Source organism: Eretmochelys imbricata, chromosome 16 (genome assembly GCF_965152235.1).
Source record: "Eretmochelys imbricata isolate rEreImb1 chromosome 16, rEreImb1.hap1, whole genome shotgun sequence".
Classification (NCBI taxonomy): Eukaryota; Metazoa; Chordata; order Testudines; family Cheloniidae; genus Eretmochelys; species Eretmochelys imbricata.
Window position 1 is genome coordinate 8,973,299 of NC_135587.1, and position 25,362 is coordinate 8,998,660.

The 25,362-nt window shown below is 45.8% G+C and overlaps 1 protein-coding gene across 1 annotated transcript in view; it reads left to right on the forward strand.

The window, feature by feature from the left end:
• Positions 1–25,362, forward strand: part of CACNA1B (calcium voltage-gated channel subunit alpha1 B) — a 475,550-nt gene that overhangs the window by 233,201 nt on the left and 216,987 nt on the right. Inside the window, exon 7 of the mRNA XM_077835554.1 lies at positions 16,949–17,052. Within this exon, the coding sequence (XP_077691680.1) occupies positions 16,949–17,052 (104 nt within the window). The remainder of the gene's footprint in view (positions 1–16,948; positions 17,053–25,362) is intronic.

Below are 25,362 nucleotides of genomic sequence, written 5' to 3' on the forward strand. Positions count from 1 at the left end.
TTAGGCCTGGTGAGGGCTCTCCCCTTCTGCTCCTCTCTTCCCCCCCATCTGCCCACTGCTTCTATTTTTAGTTCCCTTCTTTTCAGCCATTCTGAGATTTGATAAAAATTAGCATTAAGTGCATCACTGCTCATGATCCTCTGAGACTTGGGCATGAGAAAAATAGATCATGATGAAGTGGCAAGGTCCCGGTTGACTAGAAAAAGGCTAATGTAGTGCCCATCTTTAAAAAAGGGAAGAAGGAGGATTCGGGGAAGTACAGGCCAGTCAACCTCACCTCAGTCCCTAGAAAAATCATGGAGCAGGTCCTCAAGGAATCAATTTTGAAGCACTTAGAGGAGAGGAAAGTGATCAGGAACGGTCAGTATGGATTCACCAAGGGCAAGTCATGCCTGACTAACCTAATTGCCTTCTATGATGGGATAACTGGCTCTGTGGATGAGGGGAAAGCAGTGGACATGTTATTCCTTGACTTTAGCAAAGCTTTTGATTCAGTCTCCCAAAGTATTCTTGCCAGCAAGTTAAAGAAGTATGGGCTGGATGAATGGACTATAAGGTGGATAGAAAGCTGGCTAGATCGTTGGGCTCAATGGGTAGTGGTCAATGGCTCCATGTCTAGTTAGCAGCCAGTATCAAGCAGAGTGCCCCAGAGGTCGGTCCTGGGGCCGGTTTTGTCCAATATCTTCATAAATGATCTGGAGGATGGGGTGGATTGCACCCTCAGCAAGTTTGCAGATGACACTAAACTGGGAGGAGAGGTAGAGACGCTGGAGGGTAGTGATAGGATACAGAGGGCCCTAGACAAATTAGAGGATTGGGCCAAAAGAAATCTGATGAGGTTCAACAAGGACAAGTGCAGAGTCCTGGACTTAGGAAGGAAGAATCCCATGCACGACTACAGACTAGGGACCAAGTGGCTAGGCAGCAATTCTGCAGAAAAGCACCTAGGGGTTACAGTGGAGGAGAAGCTGGATATGAGTCAACAGTATGCCCTTGTTGCCGAGAAGGCTAACGGCATTTTGGGCTGTATAAGTAGGAGCATTGCCAGCAGATCGAGGCATTGATGAGGCCTCATCTGGAGTATTGTGTCCAGTTTTGGGCCCCACACTACAAGAAGGATGTGGAAAAATTGGAGAGAGTCCCGGGGAGGGCAACAAAAATGATTAGGGGGCTGGAGCACATGATTTATGAGAAGAAGCTGAGGGAACTGGAATTGTTTAGTCTGCAGAAGAGAAGAATGAGGGGGATTTGATAGCTGCTTTCAACTACCCGAAAGGGGGTTCCAAAGAGGATGGATCTAGACTGTTCTCAGTGGTACCAGAAGATAGAACAAGGAGTAATGGTCTCAAGTTACAGTGGGGGAGGTTTAGGTGGGATATTAGGAAAAAACTTTTTCACTAGGAGGGTGGTGAAGCACTAGAATGGGTTACTTAAAGAGGTGGTGGAATCTCCTTCCTTAGAGGTTTTTAAGGTCAGGTTTGACAAAGCCCTGGCTGGGATGATTTAGTTGGGGATTGGTCCTGCTTTGAGCAGGGGGTTGGACTAGATGACCTCCTGAGGTCCCTTCCAACTCTGATATTCTATGATTCTATGACGTGAAAGATCCTTCACTCACATCCCCATCTTCCCACCTCCCAGCTCAGAGTGAGCTTTGTGGTTCTTTGAATCTCTGTTAGGAGTGAGTGACCAATGCCAAACTATGGGGAGAGGGCTTGGCTTTATTTTCAGCCCCTCGCTTTAAGAGGAAAATGGGAATTGCCTACGTCAGCGTTTCCCAAACATCTGAGATTAGAGCCCCGCTTCAGGAAAATGAAACCGTTCTCAGTCCTACCACCCCTCAACCCCACGATGTGTTGTCAGAAGCCTACCAGTCTTAATGGATACATGTACTGTGCCCCTCTCCCCATAACTGATGTTTCTTGCCACCACACGAGGCTATATTATCAGAGTCCAAATTTCCTTATCAAAATGATTGGGTCACTTGATTCCATTGATAAATGTTTGATAGCTGTGATAAGTGTATTAATACGTGAGTAGAAGGTGTTAGATACCTTCTGCTGATGTGCTTGGAACTATCATGGGTGGTTCTAAGCATATCCCACACTTTGGAAAACATTGGCATTGATGGAACAGGCATGTGGTCTATATAAATGTGGAAATCCAGCTTCTGCTACTGGCCTGTATTGGAAGCTGAAGAGAGAAGCATAAAAATCCGCATCATGTCCCGGACAGCTGTACCATAACAGTGCTCCGAGTAGCTCTCAAAGCAGGCCCTGGTTTTGGCCACGTGAAATGTGGACTGTGACCTATAGTCTTGTAACTAGTGTGGCGGAGTCTAGCAGCATCCTTTTGCCCAGAAACGTTTATAAAAATATGCCTAGAAGTAGTGAATTCTCAGGGGGCCAGAGTGGCTTTTCATTTGAGCCAATAAAAGAAATCTATTAAGGGTTTGGGCTTGTTTGTATTTTAATCATTTAATATCAAATGCCATGTTGATTCTATGCTGGGTTCATTTTTGATCAAATTAGCAAACAGCTGTGCTCTTTTAAACATAAAACGACTGAGAGACTGGAACGTAATGATTTTTTCTTTCTCTTGTTTTTAAATATTGCTGAATCTGGAGCGTTTGTGAGAATTGAAAGAATTGCAGAGCTGGGCTGATTCTCAATCGGCTGCCCAGTTAGGAAGCAGGAGCTGTGAAAGGATATGAGGAGGAGGAAGGGAGGTTTGAGTTGTCTGGTCCCTTATATCATTAAAGCAGTAACTCGAACAGCCCAGTTTTTGTTTGTGCCAGCAGAGGGTGTAAAAGATGAATCAAAGAGCTGCTCTCTTGGAGAGAGGGTCATCTCACTAGTCTTCTTCTGCCTTCAGCTTGTGAGCAGAGGTGGCTCTAGAGGCCTGCAGTCCTTCAAGTTGTAGCAATAGGAAAGGTAATCTTGAGATCAGAAGCCATGCAGATGGGCAGAATTCCTGTTTGCATGATAGGAGATTACGGAGGGACATAACCCTCTCTTTTTAACTATTGCTGTCCCAGAGATGATACAAATATCAAAATGTGCATGCATGCTTGAGAGGAAGGATGGTGCAGTTGTTAGGGCACTAGCCTATGATTTAGGTAACCTGGGTTCAGTTCCCTGCTCTCCTACATACTTTGGGTGGGACCTCGAGCAAGTCACTTAGTCTCATTGTGCCTCAGTTTCCCATCTGTAAAACAGGTTTAATAGCACTGACCTGGGTTGCTGGGAGAGTAAATACATTTAAGACTATGAGGCACTCAGATTCTTTGGTGCCGGGGGTTATCTAAGTTCTGAAGATAAATAGATGCATTGTTGTATAAGAAAAATGATGCAGAAGGATTTGGGGTGAGGAGAGGAAAAGTGGGGACTGCAGTTCCATTGACCCACCAAACCTGCCTGTTTTTTAGCTCACTATCTGGCCTTGCCACTGAGCTGCAGCTCCAAATCATTTGGTTACTTGAGACCTTTTGTCAATAAAATTCTGCAAAATATTTGTAAGGAAACCCAAAAGCAGGCTCTTGCTGGGTAGGCCAGACTCCAGCCCAAGCCTGAACTTCTACACCACAATTAAACAGCCCCATAGCCTGAACCCCACAAGCCCAAGTCACAAACCAGCCGCGAGTGTTTAATTGCAATGTAGACATGCCCTGTGATTCCCGATGAGTTTGGTTCCAAGACTTTGTTTTAAATGTAAATCCAAAGTTCCAAGTGCAACTTAGGACTTGTCTATGTGGGGACATTGACTGGAATAGCTATTCTGTAACAATGATTCCACTATAGCAATTATAGAATAAGAGTGTCCACATGGGAATTCCAGAATCACAATATAGCTTCAAATTCACATCCTGCCTTTTATTGGAATCACCTCCCATGCAGCCAAGCCCTTAGGTGTCAGCAAATCCCACACAAGCCAAAAACAAAGAGAAAGTTCTTGCAACAACTCTGCTATCCAGAAACACTCCGTTTGGTACAGCTCTAATTCTGATTTACAGTCACAACCCACCAGCCCAGTTACTTACAACAGAAAGGGATGAATGAGCCTATTCCAGTGGTGCTGCTAGCAACTCTGGGTGATTCAGATGTGTGTCCAGTGCTTCCCATTCAGATGTCTTGTTCCTGGGATTTAGACTTGACTGTGGGAAAAAAAAGTTTGCCTCAAACTCAAGTGTAGCATGTAAAGCCTCCGTTTCATTTCAAAATATACATCTAGCTATGAGCCCAAGCCACAACCTTCAGGCCAGGATACAAACTTCCTTAAAGTTCAGAGGTGCTTGGATCTGCCATTTTGGCTCAGCCCCTTTTGAAGATAAAGGGGTTTGCTCTGAATTGGATCTGAATCAGGATCCGAGTTGAGAGAGGTTCAGATGTGAAGTTTTGGGTCAGGCTCATCTTTAGCTAGGTTTTCTGGCATTTTTTAAAAACTCCAGCTTTTGCTTTTCACTCCGTGGTTTCCTGTGGTAGCGAAGGACATGGGCTGGGGAATATAGAGTATGGTTTTGACTTATGTTTACTGCCCATTAATTCCAAAGACTGATCAGTTTTCATTGTGTCCTTCACAATGTTGAATACCTCTGTCAGACCCCTCTACCGCTTCTCCTTTCTAGGCTACAGAATTCTCAGTATCTGTGTGTGTCTTCTAATAGTTAGGCCATCCCTCAGCCAGTTTTATTTTGCTGGGAAAGATCTGCTGATATTGTTTCTACCCAAAGTGTCATGCCAATGTAGAGCTAAATACCAGATCTAGTCTATCAATGGAACTGAGCATCTGAAAAACAATAACCAGAGTTATTTGACACATGCTATGTCTACACTACAAGCGCTATGGAGGCGTGGCTAAAGCGTAGACACTTCCTACACTGATGGAAGGAGTTTTTCCATCAACGTAGGCAGTCTGCTTCTCCAAGCAATGGTAGCTAGGTCGAAGAAAGAATTTCTTCATTAACCTAGCTGTGTCCGCACCAGGGTGGCTTAACTATGGTGCTCAGGGATGTGATTTTATAAGGCTGATATTAGACCGGGTCTATGTCTATGCCAAAGTTAAAGTGGACTGAAAAAGAAAGTTTGCAAGTAGCTACTATGTGATTTTATACTACTGGTGTAGTGGCTACGGCACTGGACTGGAACTCAGGAGACCTAGATTCTGCTCCCAGCTCTGCCCCTGACTTGCTCGGTGACTTTGGGCAAGCCTCTGTGCCTCAGTTTCCACATCTGTAAAATGGGGGTACTCATACTGACCTCCTTTGTAGAGTGCTGTTAAACCTACTGATGAAAAGTGCTATAGAAGAGCTGTCTATTATTGTTATTACTATGCCACTGAAAGTCAAAGTCATATCCGTTTGCTGACACCGGCTCATTCATGGGTCTGTAGAAACAGGAGATGGTGAGACGAAATCTCTTGGACTGTGACCCATCTGACAGGGCAGAATTCCTCTAGGCAGAGCCCACTGGCTTTTCATAGCCTTTTGTAGACCAATGGTTGTTTAATGGCGTTCTCTGCCTTGTGACCCCTGACAGCATCTTACATCCGAAGACATGAGCACTTCCTATTGTTCAACGAGTCATTATGGTTTATTGTCCATTGTGTAGTTGAAAGAAAGCACTGACCCTACAATTCACAGAGGAATGCAATTAAAGTGTGTTTCTGTAAAGCACAGAGCAGGAGGATAATCTCAAATAGAAATCATAACAGCGTAGCCTACCTGTGTGTATTGCTAATATAACCATCATTGACATAGGCTCTAGGTGTTCCCTTTACCAATTAAAAGATATTCCAAGGTTCACTTTTTTCCCCAAAACAATTTTAGATGGAAAATGGCCCTTTTCCCCCAAACTGGAAATTCTTGCCCAATTATTTTTTTTGTTTACATTTTCTGTTATGATGAAACTGGAAAACCAAAAAGGAGCTTTTTTGTTTTATTGCTTTACCTCCTCCCCATCTCCTTTTTCTAGAGCCAAAAATGAGTGCAAAATTTTTTTTAAAAAAAGTATGCAGAGAAGGGGGAAAGAATAAAGGGGGAAAAGGTAATGCCGAAAAAAAGGAAAAACTTAAAAAATTTCAAAACCAAAATTTTTTAATAATTGCTGGGAAAAAACTTGAATAAGCAAAAACCTGTTTCCTGTTGAGACCTGCAGAATGAAAGGACTGCAACTTTCTTGAACCTTTTCACAGTTTCCCCTCTCAGTTTGTGACGAGCTCTGCTTTGAACCTTTGAAAAATAAAGCAAGTGACGTGTAGTGCCTAATTAATATTCTACTAGCTGTGCCTACTTTTAAGGCATCTGAGTTCTTTGGCATAGACGAGACAAAGTGAATCAAGTGCTGATCAGAGCTCTATTCACATAGAAATGCTATTGTCAGCTGAAACCAGGCTAGGGAGGCATGGGCCATCTAACCCTAAATGATGCAAAGGGATCAAAGGGTTAAGGGGTGACAAGTATCTGCTTGGGAAGAAGTATTTAATAATGAGCTCTTCAATCTAGAGAAAGATGTAGTACGATCCAAAGGCTGGAAGCTGAAGGTCTCAAATTCAGACTGGAAGTAAGGCATATATTTTTAATGGTGAGCGTAAAGAAACCACCGGCACAATTTACCAAGGGTCGTGGTGGATTCTCCATCATAGACACTTTTTAAAATCAAGACTGGATGTTTTTTCTGAAAGATCTGCTCTAGGAATTACTTTGGGGCAGTTCTCTGGCCTGCGTTATACAGGAGGTCAGACTAGATGATCACAATGATCCTTCCTGGCCTTGGAATCTATGAAGAAAATATCTTCGCTGGATCACTGAAGATAATTTCCAAGTTTATTACTTAGCTTAGAAGCTCTTTGTTCCATGTTTGTACAGCACCTACCACACTGGGGTTCTAGTCTGTGACTGGGGCTCCGAGGTACTACCATATTCAAAATAATAATTTCTGCATTGTGCAGGACTTGTGTGGGAAGAAGTATTTGGCGCTCTCAGGCTTTCCGACTGTGGAAGAGGACAGGGGCGAAGGGGGATGCTGGTTATTTTCCCTAGTGTTACAGTTGATGAAGAGTTAACAGGATGCCAGAAATTTGCATGTAATCAAAATTTTGCTGCAAACCCAATGAACTATCTAGAGGGCCTATTAAAAGGAAGAAACAGATTATTCCGCAGGCCAGTTTCAGGAACAAAGATAATAGAGGGAACAGAAGCTCTAATGAAAGGCTTTGTACACATGCTTCTTGCCTAGCCAAGGGGGACAAAATGCTCAAAAAAGAACATTTACAAAAAAAAAAAAGTCCCCCTTAATAACCACTTTGCAAGCAACACACTTGCCATGGCCAGCTGCCTGGTCGTGCCTCAGCTGAAGACCATTCAGAACCTTTAGCTAGTGCAGAGTGAGCCCCCATCTGCTTAATTCACAGGGGATGTGTGACACCTGTGGGGCTGGGCTGGCTTCTAAGCTATTTCTGGGTGTTCGTGTTAGGAGGATGAATGGTCCAGTGTATAGCCCTGCACCGGACTAGCGTAGAGACTTGCAGCGGGACTGGCCTCCTGCGGCTCCCACAGGACCTGCTGCTATAATAGTGGGAGCAGGTGGGAATGGGTATTGCGGGGTGGGATGGGAGCGAGATTAAAAATAGTCCCGGGCAGTTCTCTAGTCCAGTGATTACGGGGCTAGCTTGGGATGTGGTAAACCTGGCTTCAATTCCTTGCTGTGTCACAGGCTGTGACCTTGGGCAAATCATGGAGTCCCTCAGCACCCCATCACTGAAATGGGGATAACAGTACTTTCCTACTTCACAGTGGGGCTGTGAGGATAAATGCATTAAAGATTCTGAGGTGCTCTGATAGTACGGTAAGGGGGGCACATTTAAATATCGTAGAGAGATAAATAACTTGTTCTGATTGGTTCGGCGATTGCCTCTCTGTGTGAAATTCCTAAAGGTGCTTGACTTTGTAGCCCCCAGTCTGAAATGAGAGGTGGCTAGAAACTGGCCATTCTCAGTGTAGGGTCTGGAATTTGCTTCTTCTCATTGGTCCCCTGGAGCCCATGGTTGTCCTGTTGCAAAGTCTAAGTGGATGGGAGCAGGTGCTGGGAGAACTTTGTTTGGGTGGGTAGAGGAGGGCTCCATGTGGAAATTGGTCCAAATTCTACTCTGTTGCCTGTGTTGATTATGGCAATGTGTATCTGCACCCAGAGCTATGAGTAGGAAGAAATGGAAATAAAACACAAATGGCTTGGCTAATTAGCAGAAGTGGCATGGAGAATTGTGAAAATCGGATGAAAGATAAATGGAATTCAGCTCAGTGATCTAGCTGAGAGTTTTCCCCGATGTGAAAGTGCTTCTTTAAGGGAAGATTATAATTTAATTGCCCCAAATAAGTCAGATTCTGCCAGTAGTTAAGTTAACTAAGATAGAGTGAACTTTGGGTACGTCATGCATTTTTGAAAAAGACATACTAACGGGCTAATGGTCTGTTTATTTCCACCTCAGATACCACTGTCAAATTAAATCTCTTCTCTATTGAACTCCAAAACACTTATAAACATTTCTTTGTTAACTTCTGCATCAGCTGCGTTTCATACGGACAGAATGTCCTATGTCACCATAGTGGCTGTACTCCTTCCCTAAAAGAGGCAGAGGCATTCAAGCCAAATCTTCCACCCCAGTCAAGAGGGGAAACTTATTTAGACAACTCTGTGGTTCCCTGTGCAAAGACAAATGAATTGATTCTTCTCTGTCATTGGTGTAAACCAAGAGTAAGCCTGCTAAAATAAATGGATTGTGCTACTAAGAGAAGACCACCAAGGCCACTATTCAAAGAAACCTTCAGTTTTGGCTCTATGGACAGAACCAACCCAGATGGACTTGAACTACGGGGGTACATACTCCAGCAGCTAGCTTGTGCTGCCATGGAGCCACTGCTGTTGGTACCTAAGCTAACATGGGTATGGCTACACGGGCTGGAGTCCCACCTCCGATTGCACTGTCGACATACCCTTAAAGAGACTTCGGGTGCTGATCCTAGGCAGCAACACAGACTGCATTTGTTAAGTTGGGAGGTGGAGAGCCAGAGGGAGTCACAAGATCTGTGTGTCTCTAAGCCCCCATAAAGAATCAGCACTTGAGCAACTACAGTCCCGTCCTGTCTGATCACTTACCATAAAAGATGCTACAGGTCCTTGCCACCCCTCTATTGCTACACCATTCTGTAGTTCCTGGTTTTGACTGGGACCAGAAACAGACACAACCAGAAACGACTCTTGTGGTATTGCTGGCTCAACCAGAAACACCAGGGTGGATTTCCAAATTTTGCAAATTCTAGATGTTCAAATAAGTATCTCAGCATTTTGGATGCTTATCGCAGCCTGAACTTCCAAGTCCCCAATGATAATGTTTTACATTCATCCCAAAGAATTCCAACCTGTGTGCATATACCACTCACTTTGGGTGGTGTGAGGCAACCAAACGACACGCATTATTCTACTTGAGAACAAAGATGATGGAAATTTTGATCGAGAATAAGCCCCTGCTCTATGAAAAGTGCCATGAAAGCTTTAATGTCCAGTCCAAGCTGACAGGACCTTTAAAAACAAAGTCTCATCCCTCTGTGATAGAAGAAGAGCCATTGTGGCCAATGGGATAAAGCACTGGGACTTCAGTGAGCTGGGTTCCAAAGGCCAGTGAGTTGAGAGAGGGTGGAGACAGGTACCTGTACCTGGCGGTGGGGGCCTTTTGACACCATTCGACCCTTCTTCTCTCCACTGTGTAATAACAGAGCTAATTTAGACTCAGTTGAGAGCCTCATTACCACAGAGCTGAAATCATTGATACCTAGGTCTAAGCATTAGACCTGCTCTGGGACAGTGTGCACCAGCGGTGAGGCTCCCCACTAACAGCTGAAATGACTGAGAGCTGTGTTAAGTGATGGGACCTGAAGACATCCCAGTGGATTGGTGAGCAGCTAGCAGGGTGGCCAGCAGAGAGCTGTGGAGATCAGTCAGCAAGGCGACGGGTGGAGAGGCTCAGTGGTTGGCCAGCATGGTGGCTGGTGGAGAGGTGCAGTGATCGGCCAGGCGGCTGCCGGGGAGGAGCAGTGACTGAGTGCCCAGGCACTGGAGTGAATAAAGTGCCTTCTTACCCACCTCCACTCAGGGTGGGAGGTGAACTCTGCAGATGCATCTCTGGACTCTGCGTCTGCACTGACCAAGGACAACAACTGTGAGTGCTGTGCAGAGAAGGGATGGGCACGTTAAAGGGGCTTTTGGTTGCTGGACTTAAGAACCCGATGGAAAAGGACACGGCCCAACTTACTTGGAGGTTAGTCTTTTCCTCATGGTTTAGGTTTATGAACCCTGTTTGCGGTGTTTTCCCAAAGTAATGACAGGTTACTTCCCTCCTTTTACTAAAAGTTCCTTTTCTACACTCAGACTCTGTGCTTGCAAGAGGGGAAGTATTGCCTCTTAGAGGTGCCCAGGGGTGGTGTGTAATTGTCCCAGGATACTGAGTGGGGGCTTGAGCTGGTTTTGTGTCATATTGTTGAAAAGAAATCCCTAGGTATTGAACCTGGTCCTTGTTGCTGCCAATTCCAATGGGCAGGAGGGTTACATACAGCACCTAGCCCCATGGTGCATCTAGGTTCTACCAAAATAGCAATATGTGAAATTAAATGTATCTGTCTCAGAGTTATGAAGGACTTTTTTGACCAATTGGGATTTGAGCTGGTTATTCCAGAGAGGCATCAAATATAATGTCTTGACTGCTAAACTACCCCATCACTGATCAGGCAGTGGGAGGAAAACATAATAAATCACTCTGTGTTGGAACCTGAACTTAATATCAGAGGGAGAAAAGGCCATTGAGACTCCGCCAAAGACTTGTCTACATGCAAACTTGTACTGGTTGAACTTAGTGTGATTTGAAACCTAGTTAAAACATTGCAAAAGGCTGTGTGGACGCTCTTACTTTGGTTTACTTTCTGTTTAATTTAAATGGCTTAGGAGCAGGTTAAAACTAAAATGGGTTAAAACCTAGCATGCACACAGGAGGTTGCAGTGGTTAAACTAAACTGGTGCAAATTTGCACATAGGCAACCCCGATCATTATTCGTGTACCCGAGAGGTGGGAGTTGAGGGACTGCTGAAGGTGATAGCGAGGTTTTGTGGGAGGGCCTGGAGAGCGTTCAGTTTTCAACTAAAAACCTGGAAGGCAGGAGGCGAAATGAAAGATAAATAGTGGTTTGTTCAACTATTCTGTTTATTGTTTAAAGTTCACCGCAGCATGACGGTCCCAGGAAGGGGAATTCAAAGGCTCTGCCAAGTGCCACCCAGCATCTTCCTGTGGGGGAGGCCTGTTTTGTTCTACTGCTTTGTTGTTCCCAAAATGGATTTCATCACTCTCAGCACAACATTTAATGGATTATTTGAACAGGTCGTTTAAACACGCATTGCCATTCTGATCGGGCCATTCGGCCCTTGACATGTGTGAACCTGAGCTGCAGAGCAGGAGGTGGTGGACGTATTGTTTGCCCAGGTTGCAAGAAACTGTAAACTCCAGGCTTTAGACCATGCTTAGTCCCTTAGGGTATGTCTACATTGCAGTTAGACACCCGGGGCTGGCCCATGTCTGCTGATTCAGGCTTGCAGGGCTTGGCTCAGCGGCTGCATAACTGCGGTGCAGATGTTCGGGCTGGGGCTGCGGGTGTCTAATTGCAGTCTAGACATACCCTTCTTGCTGAGAAAAGCCCCTTGAGGCATGTGCTAGTTTTCAGCTCTCTGGCTTCTGCTAGGTAGAGTGCAGACAATTTGCCTTTGAATATTTGGGAGTTCTGTCGCTCATTAGAAAAAGTACATCATTAGAAACCCAAAGGGGTGGAGGATGGAGTGATTGTAAGGTTCCAGGAGCCATTTTCTCCTGTGGAATTTTTCTCCCTTGGAACATTAGCACAGGTAGTGGCTGGCCATTCCCGGGGAGGGAGTGTGTCACTGACAACAACGCCTCCTCTCAGTGTTATTAGCTGATCCCTTTGCACTAAACAGATGACTGGACACATTTCCTTTTCTTGTTCAGAATCTTGGCTTAGCGTCATGTGAAAGTGTAAAGGGACGCTTCTGAAAAAAAGAGATGGAACAACAGGTGGGAGGGTTTGTAGTCTGGTTAAAGTCAGGGAACTGTGGAGTCAGGGCTCCTGGATTCTACTCCCTCCTCTGGCACCAATTCATTCTGTGGCCGGATGCAAGCCTCTTAATCTCTCTGTGCCTCCGACTGCTCATCTGTTCAATAGGTTAATTTAATACTTCTCTACCTAAAAAGGTACGTGTGATGCGAAACTAACTTATGTGCGTTAGGCACCTGGGCATTGCTAGAACAGAGGCTCTCTGTTAATGCAAATTGTTTTACACTAGTCTATACAGAAACTGCTGCAATCTCCCCTTGCTGTTTGTTGCTTGGTCTGGTTCCGCAGGGAACATCCCACTTTTCCTCCGAACCCCCCTCATCGTTAGTGGAGATGTAGCTGACAATGGAGGCAAAGTCTTCAGGAGTATTTACATGCTCCTTTTTCATACCGATGCTGGAATGTGTCCCCTTTGATCAGCACTGTTTGAAGTCAGTGGAATGTGGAATTCAGCAGCTATGCCCACGATTCATGAAGCTCCCCTGGTGATTCCCCGAGCCAGAGGGAGTGTGGAACTGAAAGTTGGTAGAGTCCCTGGAGGTAGAACTTTCCACTGCCGTGAGGTACACAAGGTTGGGGAGATTTGACTGAGCCGGCAGGTCTCCATTGATCTGGGCTGGCTGGAGCAGAAATCCCATCTCGTGTTTAATGGAACTGGGTTGAGCTGAGTGCGGCTGTTGCTCCTTCTCTTCCAGTGGCGAGAAGCTCTGAAAACAAAGACATCCTCTTCTTCCTCCTCCCGGTTTAACAGGGCAAAAGGGCTCTGTGCCCTGGCATTTTCAGTGGCATAGAACCACCAATGAAGCTGCATCCAAGAAAAGGGCGAGAGAAGGGAAAGTGGCAGGGTGGCACAAAAGGGTTTCTAGTCATTGCAGCCAATTGCAAGCAGGAGTGAATTGCTGTCAAGCAGATTGTCTAAAAGCATAATTTTAAAAGAATTCACAATGAGACAGAGGCTGCCATCTTGCTAGTGCAACGAGACAAGGTAGCCTAAGGCTTTAGCATGGATTAGGGCAACAAGAATGTCTGGGGGTTTGGCTGTACAGCATCTGGGAAGGGTTGGGCAAACTTTTTGGCCTGAGGGCCACATCTGGGTATGGAAATTGTGCAGCGGGCCATGAATGCTCACAAAATTGGGGGTTGGGGTGCAGAAGGGGGTGAGGACTCAGGCTCGGGGGTGGGGATGAGCGGTTGGGATTGCAGGAGGGTGCTCTGGGCTGGCACCGAGGGGTTCGAGGGCAGGAGGGGTATCAGGGCTGGGGCAGGGGGCTGGGGCACAGGAGGGGGTCGGGGTGCAGGCTCCGGGTGGCCCTTACCTCAAGCAGCTCCCAGAAGCAGCAGCATGTCCCCCAGGCACCTCTGTGCACTATCCCATCCGCAGGTGCCACCTCTGCAGCTCCCGTTGGCCATGGTTCCTGGCCAAGGGGAGCTGCGGGGGCAGTACTTGGGGCAAGGGCAGCATGTGGATCCCCCTGGCTGCCCCTACGCATAGGAGCTGGCGGGGAGACATGCTGCTGCTTCCAGGAGCAGTGCAGAGCAGGGCAAGCCCCCGCTCCTGCTCCCCGGCTGCAGTGCCGGAGCAGGGCAAGCCCAGGACCCCGCTCCCCAGAGGGAGCTCGAGGGCTGGATTAAAACGCCTGGAGGGCCGGATGTGGCCCCTGGGCCGTAGTTTGCCCATCCCTGATCTGGGAGGTGTGATTCCTGGCTCAGGTATATGTACACATGCTGGCTCCACTCGAGCTAGTGTTTATGAGCAATGTGGCTGTAGCGGCATGGGTGGTGGGTTGGGCTGGCCACCGAAGTACCTTCCCGCCCTAACTCCTCATTGTTTGTTCTGCCGAAAGTATTCGCCGGATTTGACCGGAATTTGCAAACCGTTTTGATTTCAGCAAATTCAATTGAAAAGTTTCCTCCAGCTCTGGTGGTAAGGATAAATGCCTGAAAGACTGTGAGGTGCTCAGATACGGTGGTGATGGGGAGGGTCACGTATAAACCCTTAGCTGGGTACACAAATGGGGCTTGTAAATGAAGTGCCAGCTTGCTGTTGTCACTGAGGTGAGTGTAGCAGTTCTGATGCTGCTGGGAGCGGCCCGTAAGCGCCTTCTGCATCTTGACGCAATGCTGTCACCTCATTAAAAGTGTTTTATTTCCATCCCTTCCCTATCCGGTTAGTCCTGCGATTGGGATTGAGCAGCACAAACAGTCAGCCAAGCATGAACTGGAAGCATAAAAATTGATTTGATCTCTTGGCTTCCCCCACTTAATGAGGAGGACTGGAGTCGGGATGTGGGAGTCCAGTCCAGCCTCCCTGCTCATGGAGCACTGCCCTCTGCGGCCGTGGCGTCCCAGGATACGGCTGCAAGGCTCTATTGCCGAGGGTGGGGAGTTCCTTTTTCCTGGCAGCTCACAGGTGGATTCACGAAAGCATCTCCCTGGGGCTGTGGAAAAGACCCTGCCCCTGAGAAGATTTCTATGGCCCCTTCTCCCTTCCTGCTGAATGCGGCCTGCACCTTGAGCCCTTTGTGCATGCGAAGAACACACAGAGCAAGGCCCTTGCCTGCTCCAAACATAAGGCGACCCTGCAGACGCTCAAAGAAAGGTGCTCAATGAGACACCTTTCTGCCCATTCTATTCTAAAGGCTTTGATCCTGGAATTGAATCATGGATCGGTCACCAAGTTTGGGCTTCGGCTGAATAAGTAAATGATAAACAAATGATCACTCGGCAACATTTTAACCTATAAAGCAGTGGATGTTTATATGAATTCTCTCCTCCCATCTATGCCCTTCCTCTGTGCTCCCCATTTGGCATTTTCTAGACCCCTGTGTCCCATCAGCCTGATCAGGGCAGGCCAGACTACAGTTCCCAGTATTAGTAAATGTGGTCTGCCATTGAGGAAGCGTTCCATCCATGTGCCCCACTGTGTTAGCTGTGCTCTTGGCCAACAGAGTGGGAACTGAATAGGGTCCTCTAGGGCTAAAAGCCTATGCTGCTAGAGCTTGAGCGAAGGGACCATGGTTCGCTCCCTGGTGCTGTAACAGACTCATCTCCTCCGTGGGTCAGGCACGGAGGGCCACGTGTAGTGCACTCTCACCGCTGGGTGACCGCTGAGCGTCAACACCATCAGCGGAGCCAAAGCACTGGGGAAAGAGGCATGAAGGGTGACACCAGTACTCACACTTCATCCTCGTGTGTTCAGCACAGTCCTGTGGAGAAGGGGCAGGGAAGAAAAAGGGAGGAAGAGTAGAAGGGAGGGAAACTAAGACCGGGAGGAAAGAAGAGAACAGAAAGACAGAAAAAATTGCAAAAGGAGGAAAAATATGGGGATGGGGGAAGGCTGAAATATATTGGTGGTGGCATTTGTTTTTTTTAAAGTATTTTGTGGGAGTGGGAGGATGGACCGGGTGTGGGACAATCTTTCTTTCTTTCTTTCTTTCTTTCTTTCTTTCTTTCTTTCTTTCTTTCTTTCTTTCTTTCTTTCTTTCTTTCTTTCTTTTCTTTCTTTTCTTTCTTTCTTTCTTTCTTTCTTTCTTTCTTTCTTTCTTTCTTTCTTTCTTTCTTTCTTTCTTTCTCTTCAGAGGTTTGTAACTAGGACAGTATGAAATGCTGGCAGGGACAATTTGTTAGCCCCTCTTATTGTTAGCAAATCACCAGTCAGCTGCTGTAGATATTTATAAATACGTTAGTTATTCAGAGAACCTTTCCTCATGAATCTGATCCTTAGTCTCAGTTGTTTGAGGAATGGTTTGTGTCAATGTATACTCCAGCGGTGACTCATGAGCTATTTGCCACGATGAATACTTCAAGACTTTTTGTTATCTGTAATTCATACTGTATTACTGGTCATCTAAGTCACACGGTATTTGTTTTTTGTTCCCTGATTGGATGACTCCCAAACCACACAAGGAACTTTCAAGATGGCTTCATGAACGCATGTGGTTCAAATACTTGTCAACGCATTTGTGACACTTCCTCTTCCTGTTGTGAGCAAAATTTCACTTGCACAAATGTTGGGGAACAGTGAATATAAGGCATGACACATTGTGAATAAAAGACTCTGTGTCAAAGAGAGGTAATGGATTTTGTTCAAGCCAGTGCTCACAAGTATTTCCCTGCGGTATTTGCCAAGTTGTTTGCAATCTATCAGGCATTTCAGGCCTGTATTAGGGATGGAGGAACTGTGTCATTCTTTCACCATTAAAAAAGAAGAGATGCAAATTTTCCTTGTTCCCACCCCTCTCCCCCCCATCTTCAAATGAGCTGATTCAAAAGTTGCTGCATTCTTCCTCCACAAGAGAAGAATCTGAACGCTCCATGGCACTTGGCTTGGGTAGTGGCCACATGGCATTTTACTTTTCAGCAATTACTTGAAGAGCTCCCTTGTGGTTAAAGAATGCAGAAACTTTGTCAGAAACTAAAACCCGGTCTTCCCCCCCAGTACACATAGTTGCTTGCTCAGAAAGTTTTAGATTCTGGTTTCGATGACAGACTTCCAAAGTGCGGAATAAGCAGATGTGAAGTTGGCATCACTCTAAAGGCTACATTCACCTTACTTGTTTTGCCAACCATTTTCCTCTTTTTCTGTTTGTGTGTGTGTGTTTCATTCTGTTCCTGGGATTTCCGTCCTCAGTTCAGTTGCTGCACATTTAACAATACCAGTTCATATTGGCACAGTCTATAGGGAGTCTAAAGGGAGGATCCATTGTCCATTGCCCTGCAATGATGGATGTTTGCTTTTCTGGGGACTGATAAAATATTGCTTTTCTTTCTTCCCTTCTCTATTTTCAGACCAATGATGCTGCAGGAAATACCTGGAACTGGATTTACTTCATCCCTCTCATCATCATTGGCTCTTTCTTCATGCTCAACCTGGTGCTGGGCGTGTTATCAGGGTAAGGCGCCGATGACTTGTCTGTCTCCACCTGGATGTGAGAGGCAATAACAGCTGCAGCATGTTGGACTGCGTGTTGTGGGCAGGGACTGGGACGGGAGGGTGACACACCAGACTCAACACATTGATTTGGTTTCACTCTCTACCTACTCCCTTTCTCTTCCTTGTAATAGTGTGCCCCATGAGGCCACCACACAGCTGTAACCTGAGGCCACCAGCAGGGCTGGTAAAAAGTCAGTAGCCAAGATGGTCCCGAATTGTCAAGCATGACTTCAGTTGCCAGGGTTAGGGAGTTTCATGGAGTACACTAATTTAGGCCTTGTCTAGCGAATACTTACTCAAGTGCTGAACTGTAAGCAGGTGAGTAGCCCCACTAAAGGCAGTGAGACTATTCTGATGCTTAAAATTAAGCATGTGAGTACATGTTTGTAATGCATTTGGGTATATTTCCCTCTAGTGACGGGCTCCAGTGACGGTAACAGCCTGCTACTTACTCCCAGATGATGGAGCTACCTTGTCAGCTCATGCAGTGGTAGGGGCTTGTGCCTTGGGTTACATCCACTATGGTATCTGTGGCTACGTCTACACCACACAGAACTTGGGGCAGCATGTAGGGTATGCATAGCTACACCTCACAGTGAAAGGCAGGCTGTGTCCATGCTGTGGTGTGTAGCTACAAATGTCCGTGAAGGTTCTGGATGGGGAGAGGCAGTGGGGAGGGAGCTGGTCACTACACTGCCTAGATGGAGGAGATACTGCTTGTGTGTTTAGACAGCCGTGTAGGGCATATAGCCTGGGGGTTCAGGGGTGTCTTTACTTGCCTACAGAGCTATTTATACCCATGTGGGGGGCATGTAGTGAATATACTCTGTACTCTGCCATTTGTGCAGTGTAGACGTAACCAGTTTGTATGAAACCCCAGTGTTGCCAACTCTTATGATTCTATTTTATGTCTTGCAATATTTTGTGTTCTTCTTAAAGCCCCATGTGATGGGGTTTATCTGGCCTTTTCTGCCCCCTGCTGGAGCCATTGGCTGCTTGATACCTGTCTGCTCAAGGAAATTCCACTCAGAGCAGGCTACCAACAAGACAGTCCTCTGGAGGTCTAGAAGGGCCTGGAGGAAAAGCAGACCAATCAAAAGCCAGCAGACCAGTTAAGAAGGCTTGCCTGCTTCTTCTCAGGAGAGAGATGGGTGAGACTGGAACAGAGGAGGTGTTGCTCAGTGCTAGTCCAGGACCCCACGGCTGGGCCAGGCTCTTCCTTCGAGTGCTGCAACTAAGTGTGTGCATTTGAAGTTCGGCTTCTTTGCATAAAAGTGCAGACAGCCAAATCCTGAGTTTATTTGGTTATGTAAAGGTTGAGAGAATGACACCGATCTGCTCCAAGCAGGTGGCCAAATCTTATGGATTAAGGTGGGGTTTGGCCCTAGAGGGGGCATTATGGAGCAGCCCCACCTGCCACGCCTCAGCTCCTGGAGAGGAGAATGTCAGCTTCCATTTAGAAAGTGAAAGTACATTTCTAGCCCTTCTTGTTAAGGGGGCAAGCTTGAAAATATGGAATGTAAAGACTCAAAAACCAGAAGGCAAATAAAAATAACTCTGCTTAATTTTTAAAAATTTCATGATGTTTAAGCCAATCACCTGGTTTTTTTGGGGGGTGGGGGGGGAAGGGCTGACTCAGATTATAGTAATGCATGGAGTTGGTAATACTGAGCCAGGGGTTCATTACATTTGGATGTGAGACTTTGGTTTGACCCATTAGAGAGAGAGAGAGAGACAGCTGCTAAATTCAGATCCTAACCTGAATGTCCCCATCACCCATAGATGTCTGGATCTGGGTTTATCATCCAGACCCATCTCAATAGTACACAAACTCTTACAGTGTATGCAACTGGGTGCCGGAGCCCCTCCGATAAACCAGTATTGGGCTTGTGTATGTGCACCTCGATTTATGTCTCATAGCACGGTTCTCAGCCCTTGTTTGCTGATTGCCCTTCTGGTAAAAAGAGAGGAATGTGCAGCTGTATTGGAGGAAAAGGTTAATGCCCTTTAATATTGCAGCCGTTGCTCTTTCTCTGTCTTACGTAGCCAGGGAAATAAAACGTTCTTCAAAGAACAGATCCATGCCTAGAATTTTTAAAAGAGCCTCAACACCCACAGATCCTCCTGTGTTCAAAGCTGGTGTGGGGGGAAAAGTAGAGAGCGGCTTTGTGTGAGGATCGGGAACAGTGCCCTTGGGCAGGAAGAGTACAGCTGGCATAAGTTGTTTCAGAAGGTCACGGACAGGGTCAGAGTTAGGGGCAGGCGATCCAGGTGACTGCCTGGGATGCAAGGCTTTTGGGGCGCCGGGCTCAAGGCGCTGTTTTTGTTGTTAGTGACAAAAGGGAAAATAAAACGTTTGAAGTAAAATGTTTCAGGTACGCCATATGTGGATTCGTTTTTCACTAACCTTCTAGAATGTTCTGGACCTTTGTAGAATCTCATGGAACCTTCCAGTCTTGCTTGTATATGCCATGAATAAATACAGATCCTAGCAAACAAATTTATTGTCTTACACGACAGGGATAAATCATGCATGCAAATCGTGCATCAAAGTCGTGCAATGGGCTACAAATGCAATAACACATAAGGTATTCAAAAGTTTAATAAATGGAGTTGGAGAGTCTGAAGATGCTTCTTGCTTGGAGCGCCGTTTGGTCTAGGGCTGGCCCTGGTCACAGAACAGGCTGGTGTCTGGCCAGCTGAAGAGCTTTGCTTTCCCTTCGTTCCTAGATGATTGGTGTGGGGTAATGATGTTCTGTTGGGGCCATTGACCAGGCATCGTCTGCTCTCAGAGGTGTTGACAAAGGGGAAGCTCATGTCTGTACCCATGTGATATTGTACCGAAAGCACTTGTGCAGCGGCTGGAGCTGGGGGTGGTGCAGTGTTTGCACAATTCACCTGCAGGGTTCCGCAGTCTCAGCCCAGCTTGGTTAACAAGATGTTAATAATAATAATAATTAATAACAATAATAATAAACAAAAGTCGCAGGTTCCTGTTCCCTTAGGTTTGGACTCAAGGGTGATCTTGTGACCACAGCAAGGCCTTGAGAGATCTGTTTCTAGCTCTGCCACATGCTTCTTCTGACCTCAGGCAAGTTACTTTGATGCTCTGTGCCTCAGTTTCCCCATCTGTATTTTAGGGCAGATAATACCCACCTCACAGGGAAAGACTCAATTAATTAAGACTTGTAAAGAACTTCACAAGGAAGATCCCCTGAGGAGAGGCTAAGAGAAAGATCCAACCACCTGGGGCTGACATTAGCCTGATTGTTTACCACACCACTGGAAGGTACTAAAATGTTACGGTGATGAGGAGAGTATAGAAGAACATGGCAAGTTGCTGTGCTTAATTTTAGACAAGCTGATGACGAAGCCTTGCATTGCTGCAGGCAGTGACCAGTGCCGTCACCTTCCCTAGGAGAGGGCTCTGCAGCAGCACTTCAAAGAAATGTGTTTATGCTGAAATTATAGGAAAAACCCTGTATTTCATGGGAAGAGTCTTTGCCTGCAGATTTCAGAGGGGTAGCCGTGTTAGTCTGTATCAGTAAAAACAACGGGGAGTCCTTGTGGCACCTTAGAGACTTACAAATCTATTTGGGCATCAGCTTTCATGGGCTATAACCCACTTCATCAGATGCATGGAGTGAAAATACAGTAGGCAGGTATAAATATACAGCACATGAAAAGATGGGAGTTGCCTTACCAAGTGGGGGGGTCAGTGCTAATGAGGTCAATTCAGTCAAGGTGAATGTGGCCTATTCCCAACAGTTGACAAGAAGGTGTGAGTATCAACAGAGGGAAAATTACTTTTTGTAGTGACCCAGCCACTCCCAGTCTTTATTCTGGCCTAATTTGAAGGTGTCAAGTTTGCAAATTAATTCCAGTTCTGCAGTTTCTCATTGAAGTCTGTTTTTGATCATTAAAAGAGAGAGACAAAGGGTGAAATCATGACCCAAGTCAAGTCTATGACAGAACTCTCACTGACTTTGATGAGGTAGGACTTCACCCAAGGACTTTATATTAATCCACAGTACAGCTGCTCAGTGTGCCGGCTGCACCCAGCAGACACCAACCCCCCTGCTATGGACAGCCCCAGCGATAAACCAGCTTCCTGTTCCTGTAAAACAGAGGCAAGCGTGGATTTGGGGCTGAGGTGCTAGTGGGACCAACACCAAAAGTGTTCACTCCGAAATTATGTCTTCAGTATTTATCTGGCCCCCATTATCATTATCTCATTATGTACGTGCCTGGGAAATAGGGCAGTGCTGCAATCCCCATTGTACACCTGAGAAACTGAGGCACAGAAAGGGTAGCTGGCTTGCTTGAGATCACACAAAGCATCTGAAGCGGAGTGAGGAATTGAATGCTGGTCTCACAAGTCGTAGGTCAGCACCATAATCAATATACCATCCTCCTCCCATGAGTGTTACTCGTGTGACGATATACGTCCAACACCTTAAGCGTGCAAACTACATAGACATGTATATGACTTTTTTTTAAATTTGATTTCTAGTTGCGTGTATAGCTTCCACTTGCCACAGTTGGTGACATGGAAAGTCATGGAATAGACTTTTAACTAAATAGGTCTGTTACGGTTCCTTCCTCACTCTGAACTCTAGAGTACAGATGTGGGGACCTGCATGAAAACCCCCCTAAGCTTATTTTTACCAGCTTAGGTTAAAACTTCCCCAAGGTACAAACTGTTTTACCTTTTTGTCCCTGGACTTTATTGCTGCCACCACCAAGCGTCTAACAAAATATAACCGGGAAAGAGCGCACTTGGAAACGTCTTTCCTCCCCAAAATCCCCCCAAGCCCTGCACCCCCTTTCCTGGGGAAGGCTTGATAAAAATCCTCACCAATTCGCATAGGTGAACCCAGACCCAAATCCTTGGATCTTAAGAACAAGGAAAAAGCAATCAGGTTCTTAAAAGAAGAATTTTAATTGAAGAAAAAGTAAAAGAATCACCTCTGTAAAATCAGGATGGTAAATACCTTACAGGGTAATCAGATTCACAACATAGAGAATCCCTCTAGGCAAAACCTTAAGTTACAGAAAGACACAAAGTCTGCTGCAGTTTCCATGGTATGCATCTGATGAAGTGAGCTGTAGCTCACGAAAGCTCATGCTCAAATAAATTGGTTAGTCTCTAAGGTGCCACAAGGACTCCTTTTCTTTTTGCAAAAACAGGAATATACATTCCATTCAGCACAGCTTATTTTATCAGCCATTTAAACAAAACAGAATCTTACGCCTATCTAACTAGATTGCTTATTAACTCTTTACAGGAGTTCTGACCTGCATTCCTGCTCTGGTCCCGGCAAAAGCAACACACAGACAGAGAGAACCCTTTGTTTTTTTTCCCCCCATCCTGTTTTGAAAGTATCTTGTCTCCTCATTGATCATTTTGGTCAGATGCTAGCGAGGTTATCTTTAGCTTCTTAACCCTTTACAGGTGAAGGGTTTTTCCTCTGGCCTGGAGGGATTTAAAGGTGGTTAGCCTTCCCTTTATACTTTGATAAGCTCTTGGGTATTTATCATTGTGATCAGGTTTTAACGAATTCCTCTCGATTCCTGGATTAGGGCCCTTTCCCAGAGTGGCAATGGAAATGCTATAGATTTCTGACCTGTTTAAAGAGACGCCGTCATCTCAAAAACCATCACCAATAATAAATAACTTTAAACACAAATGAAATTACCTACATTCCCAGTAGCACTGGAGATTATGAAAAGAGCAGTAATAAAAAATAATCAAATTACTTTTCACCATTTATCTAGGAATTTCGCTTGCTAGCCATTTATACTGCACTCAATGCTATATAATATCTGAGTACCGGGCAAAGCTATGTTGTTTGAACAGCTACTACTGGTTCTGGTCCCGTCTACTTTAGAGAAATTTGCACCACTAGTTAGACTCCTTTACAAGTCTGGTACCCATGTAAAGCTGGGTTTGTACCGAGGAAATTGGTAAACCCTGCTTTACATTGGCGCAGTGTGTTTACATTCCGGCTTTTCACTGATGTAGAGTGTCAATAATGTAACACCAGTGCACTGTTCTCTAATGTAGACAGGGCTTAGCACGTGGGCTCTCTTTACTACTCCCCTGTCCCTTCTCTATGCTGGGAGTTTTGTTTCCTTTCCTCTCTCGGTGAGTAGTGCAAATAAACTAGCCTGTTTTGCTTCCTGGTTTTCACATACCAGTAAAATCTGGCAATGTTTGGGTTGCAAACACTGCAGGTGCGGTATTTGTTTTAAAAGGAAGGCCAAATAACCCCTCCATCCCCATCGTTTCCAGTGGAAATTAAAGTAAAATAAACAACCAACAACAAAAAAATGGAGAAAAATGTTTGGCTCTTAGGTGTTAGTAAAATTGTGATATAAAAATAACCCTAAACATCAGACCACACTTGACGTGACAATGGCTAAAGATGTAATTAAAAGCATGTTGGGGCTGTAATTCAGATTAGATTAGGCTCTGCCTGCTGTACGGCGTGCCCCCCCCCCATGCATGCTGATCAAAGTTCTGCCAATGTTCTTGTAATCAGTTAACATTTAAATACTCTCTCAGAATGGCCTTCTGAGCTTTCTGCTCTCTTTCATATGATGCTCACCGCTGAAGCGGGTGGCTGTTTTCTCTTCCCCCATGCAAGTATCATGGGTCAGATGGTCCAAAGAGCTCAGCTCCCTTTGAGACACCAAAATAAAGTGGCCAGATTTTCCAAAGGAACACATGCCACTGTGGCTACGATGCAATTTTTAGTGAGCTAGCTGGCTCAAAGCTAGCTTGGATGTGCTTACGTTACACATGGTCTCCGGATTGTAGTGTAGACATACCCTTGCCATATCGATTCAGTATGACATTAAGGGTGAGTCTATAAGGACAAACTCAGTACCCGTTTTCCAGTGGTAATGCAGCTGCACCAGTCTTAAACTGCTCAAGACCAGGTTAGGATGTTTTAGCCCCATGGCATGGGTTTTCATGTCTACACCAGTGGCTTATCACTCATGCAGCCAAATTCTAGCAGTTGATGAAATCGAGGTCCTAATTTTTCTAGTGTAGACAAGGTGCAAGTCTCTGCAGCAGGAACAAAGCTGCATACTCACCATAGCGTGACAGCTGTGTGCAGTCATGTTCTTCACTTTGGAATTTCAGAGCTTGTGTGCCATTATCCTTTGGAACCATTGATCAGGGAGGAATAAGACTGGTAGATCTCAGTGCCAGATCATAGAATATCAGGTTGGAAGGGACCTCAGGAGGTCATCTAGTCCAACCCCCTGCTCAAAGCAGGACCAGTCCCCAATTTTGCCCCAGATCCCTAAATGGCCCCCTCAAGGATTGAACTCACAACCCAGGGTTTAGCAGGCCAATGCTCAAACCACTGAGCTAGCCTTCCCCCATGTTCCTCTCAAATTGAGGGTATGCCTATCCCTTCTCTGCTCTGCAGTGAGTCATATTTTTTTCCCTCACAGGCTGTCTTCTATGTTCCTTTAGAACCTTTGGGGGTCTTCACTCCCACTCCTTCCTTCCTTCCCTCCCTTACCTATACCAAGATCCCACATCCCAAGCACTACCCTTCTAGCTGAGCATGAGTAGCTGAGACACCCTTCAGAGATGACCGATGCCAATAATTCACCTGGCTGGCATCTGTTTTACTGGGCTAACCCTCCCGCTCATAAACATCAGTGGATGGTGTACTTGATCAAGTTGGACAGATACAGTGTGTGTTTGGCCATCCATCCATCAACCCAGTCATCCGTGCCCTAGAAAACGTATCAAACTGGCTTAAGGTGTCCGCAAGCACTCTTCAGTTACAGAGACAGTAAAAGCCTTTTAAAGAGGAAAATGTTTACCTCACAGAAACCAAATTAACAACCCGACCAATGTTTCCCATGCAACTTGCAGCGAGCCCACCCAAAGTAGGAGTATCTCAGGCTTCGTTTTCACTAGTGAACTGGATTGGTTGTACTGATCCAACTTAACCACAAACAGGCCCGTGTGTCTATACTAGCCTGGCTGAATCAGTTTACGTTTTGTCCTACATCCATAGTCGTGCTGTCCTAAACTGTTTTGGTTGCAGTGCCCTCTGGGTACCTATCCCACAATCCCCACCTTAGCTCCCAGAAGCCGTGCCTTCTTGGAGATTCCACAAGGCCACTAATGCAGTCGCAGAAGGCCTAGCTGAACAGTTTTAGTTTATTTGCATCCACATTGGCACTAATCTGCTCATGCTTTAACTGTTTTATTCAGCCTGCTGAAATGTGGTCTGCC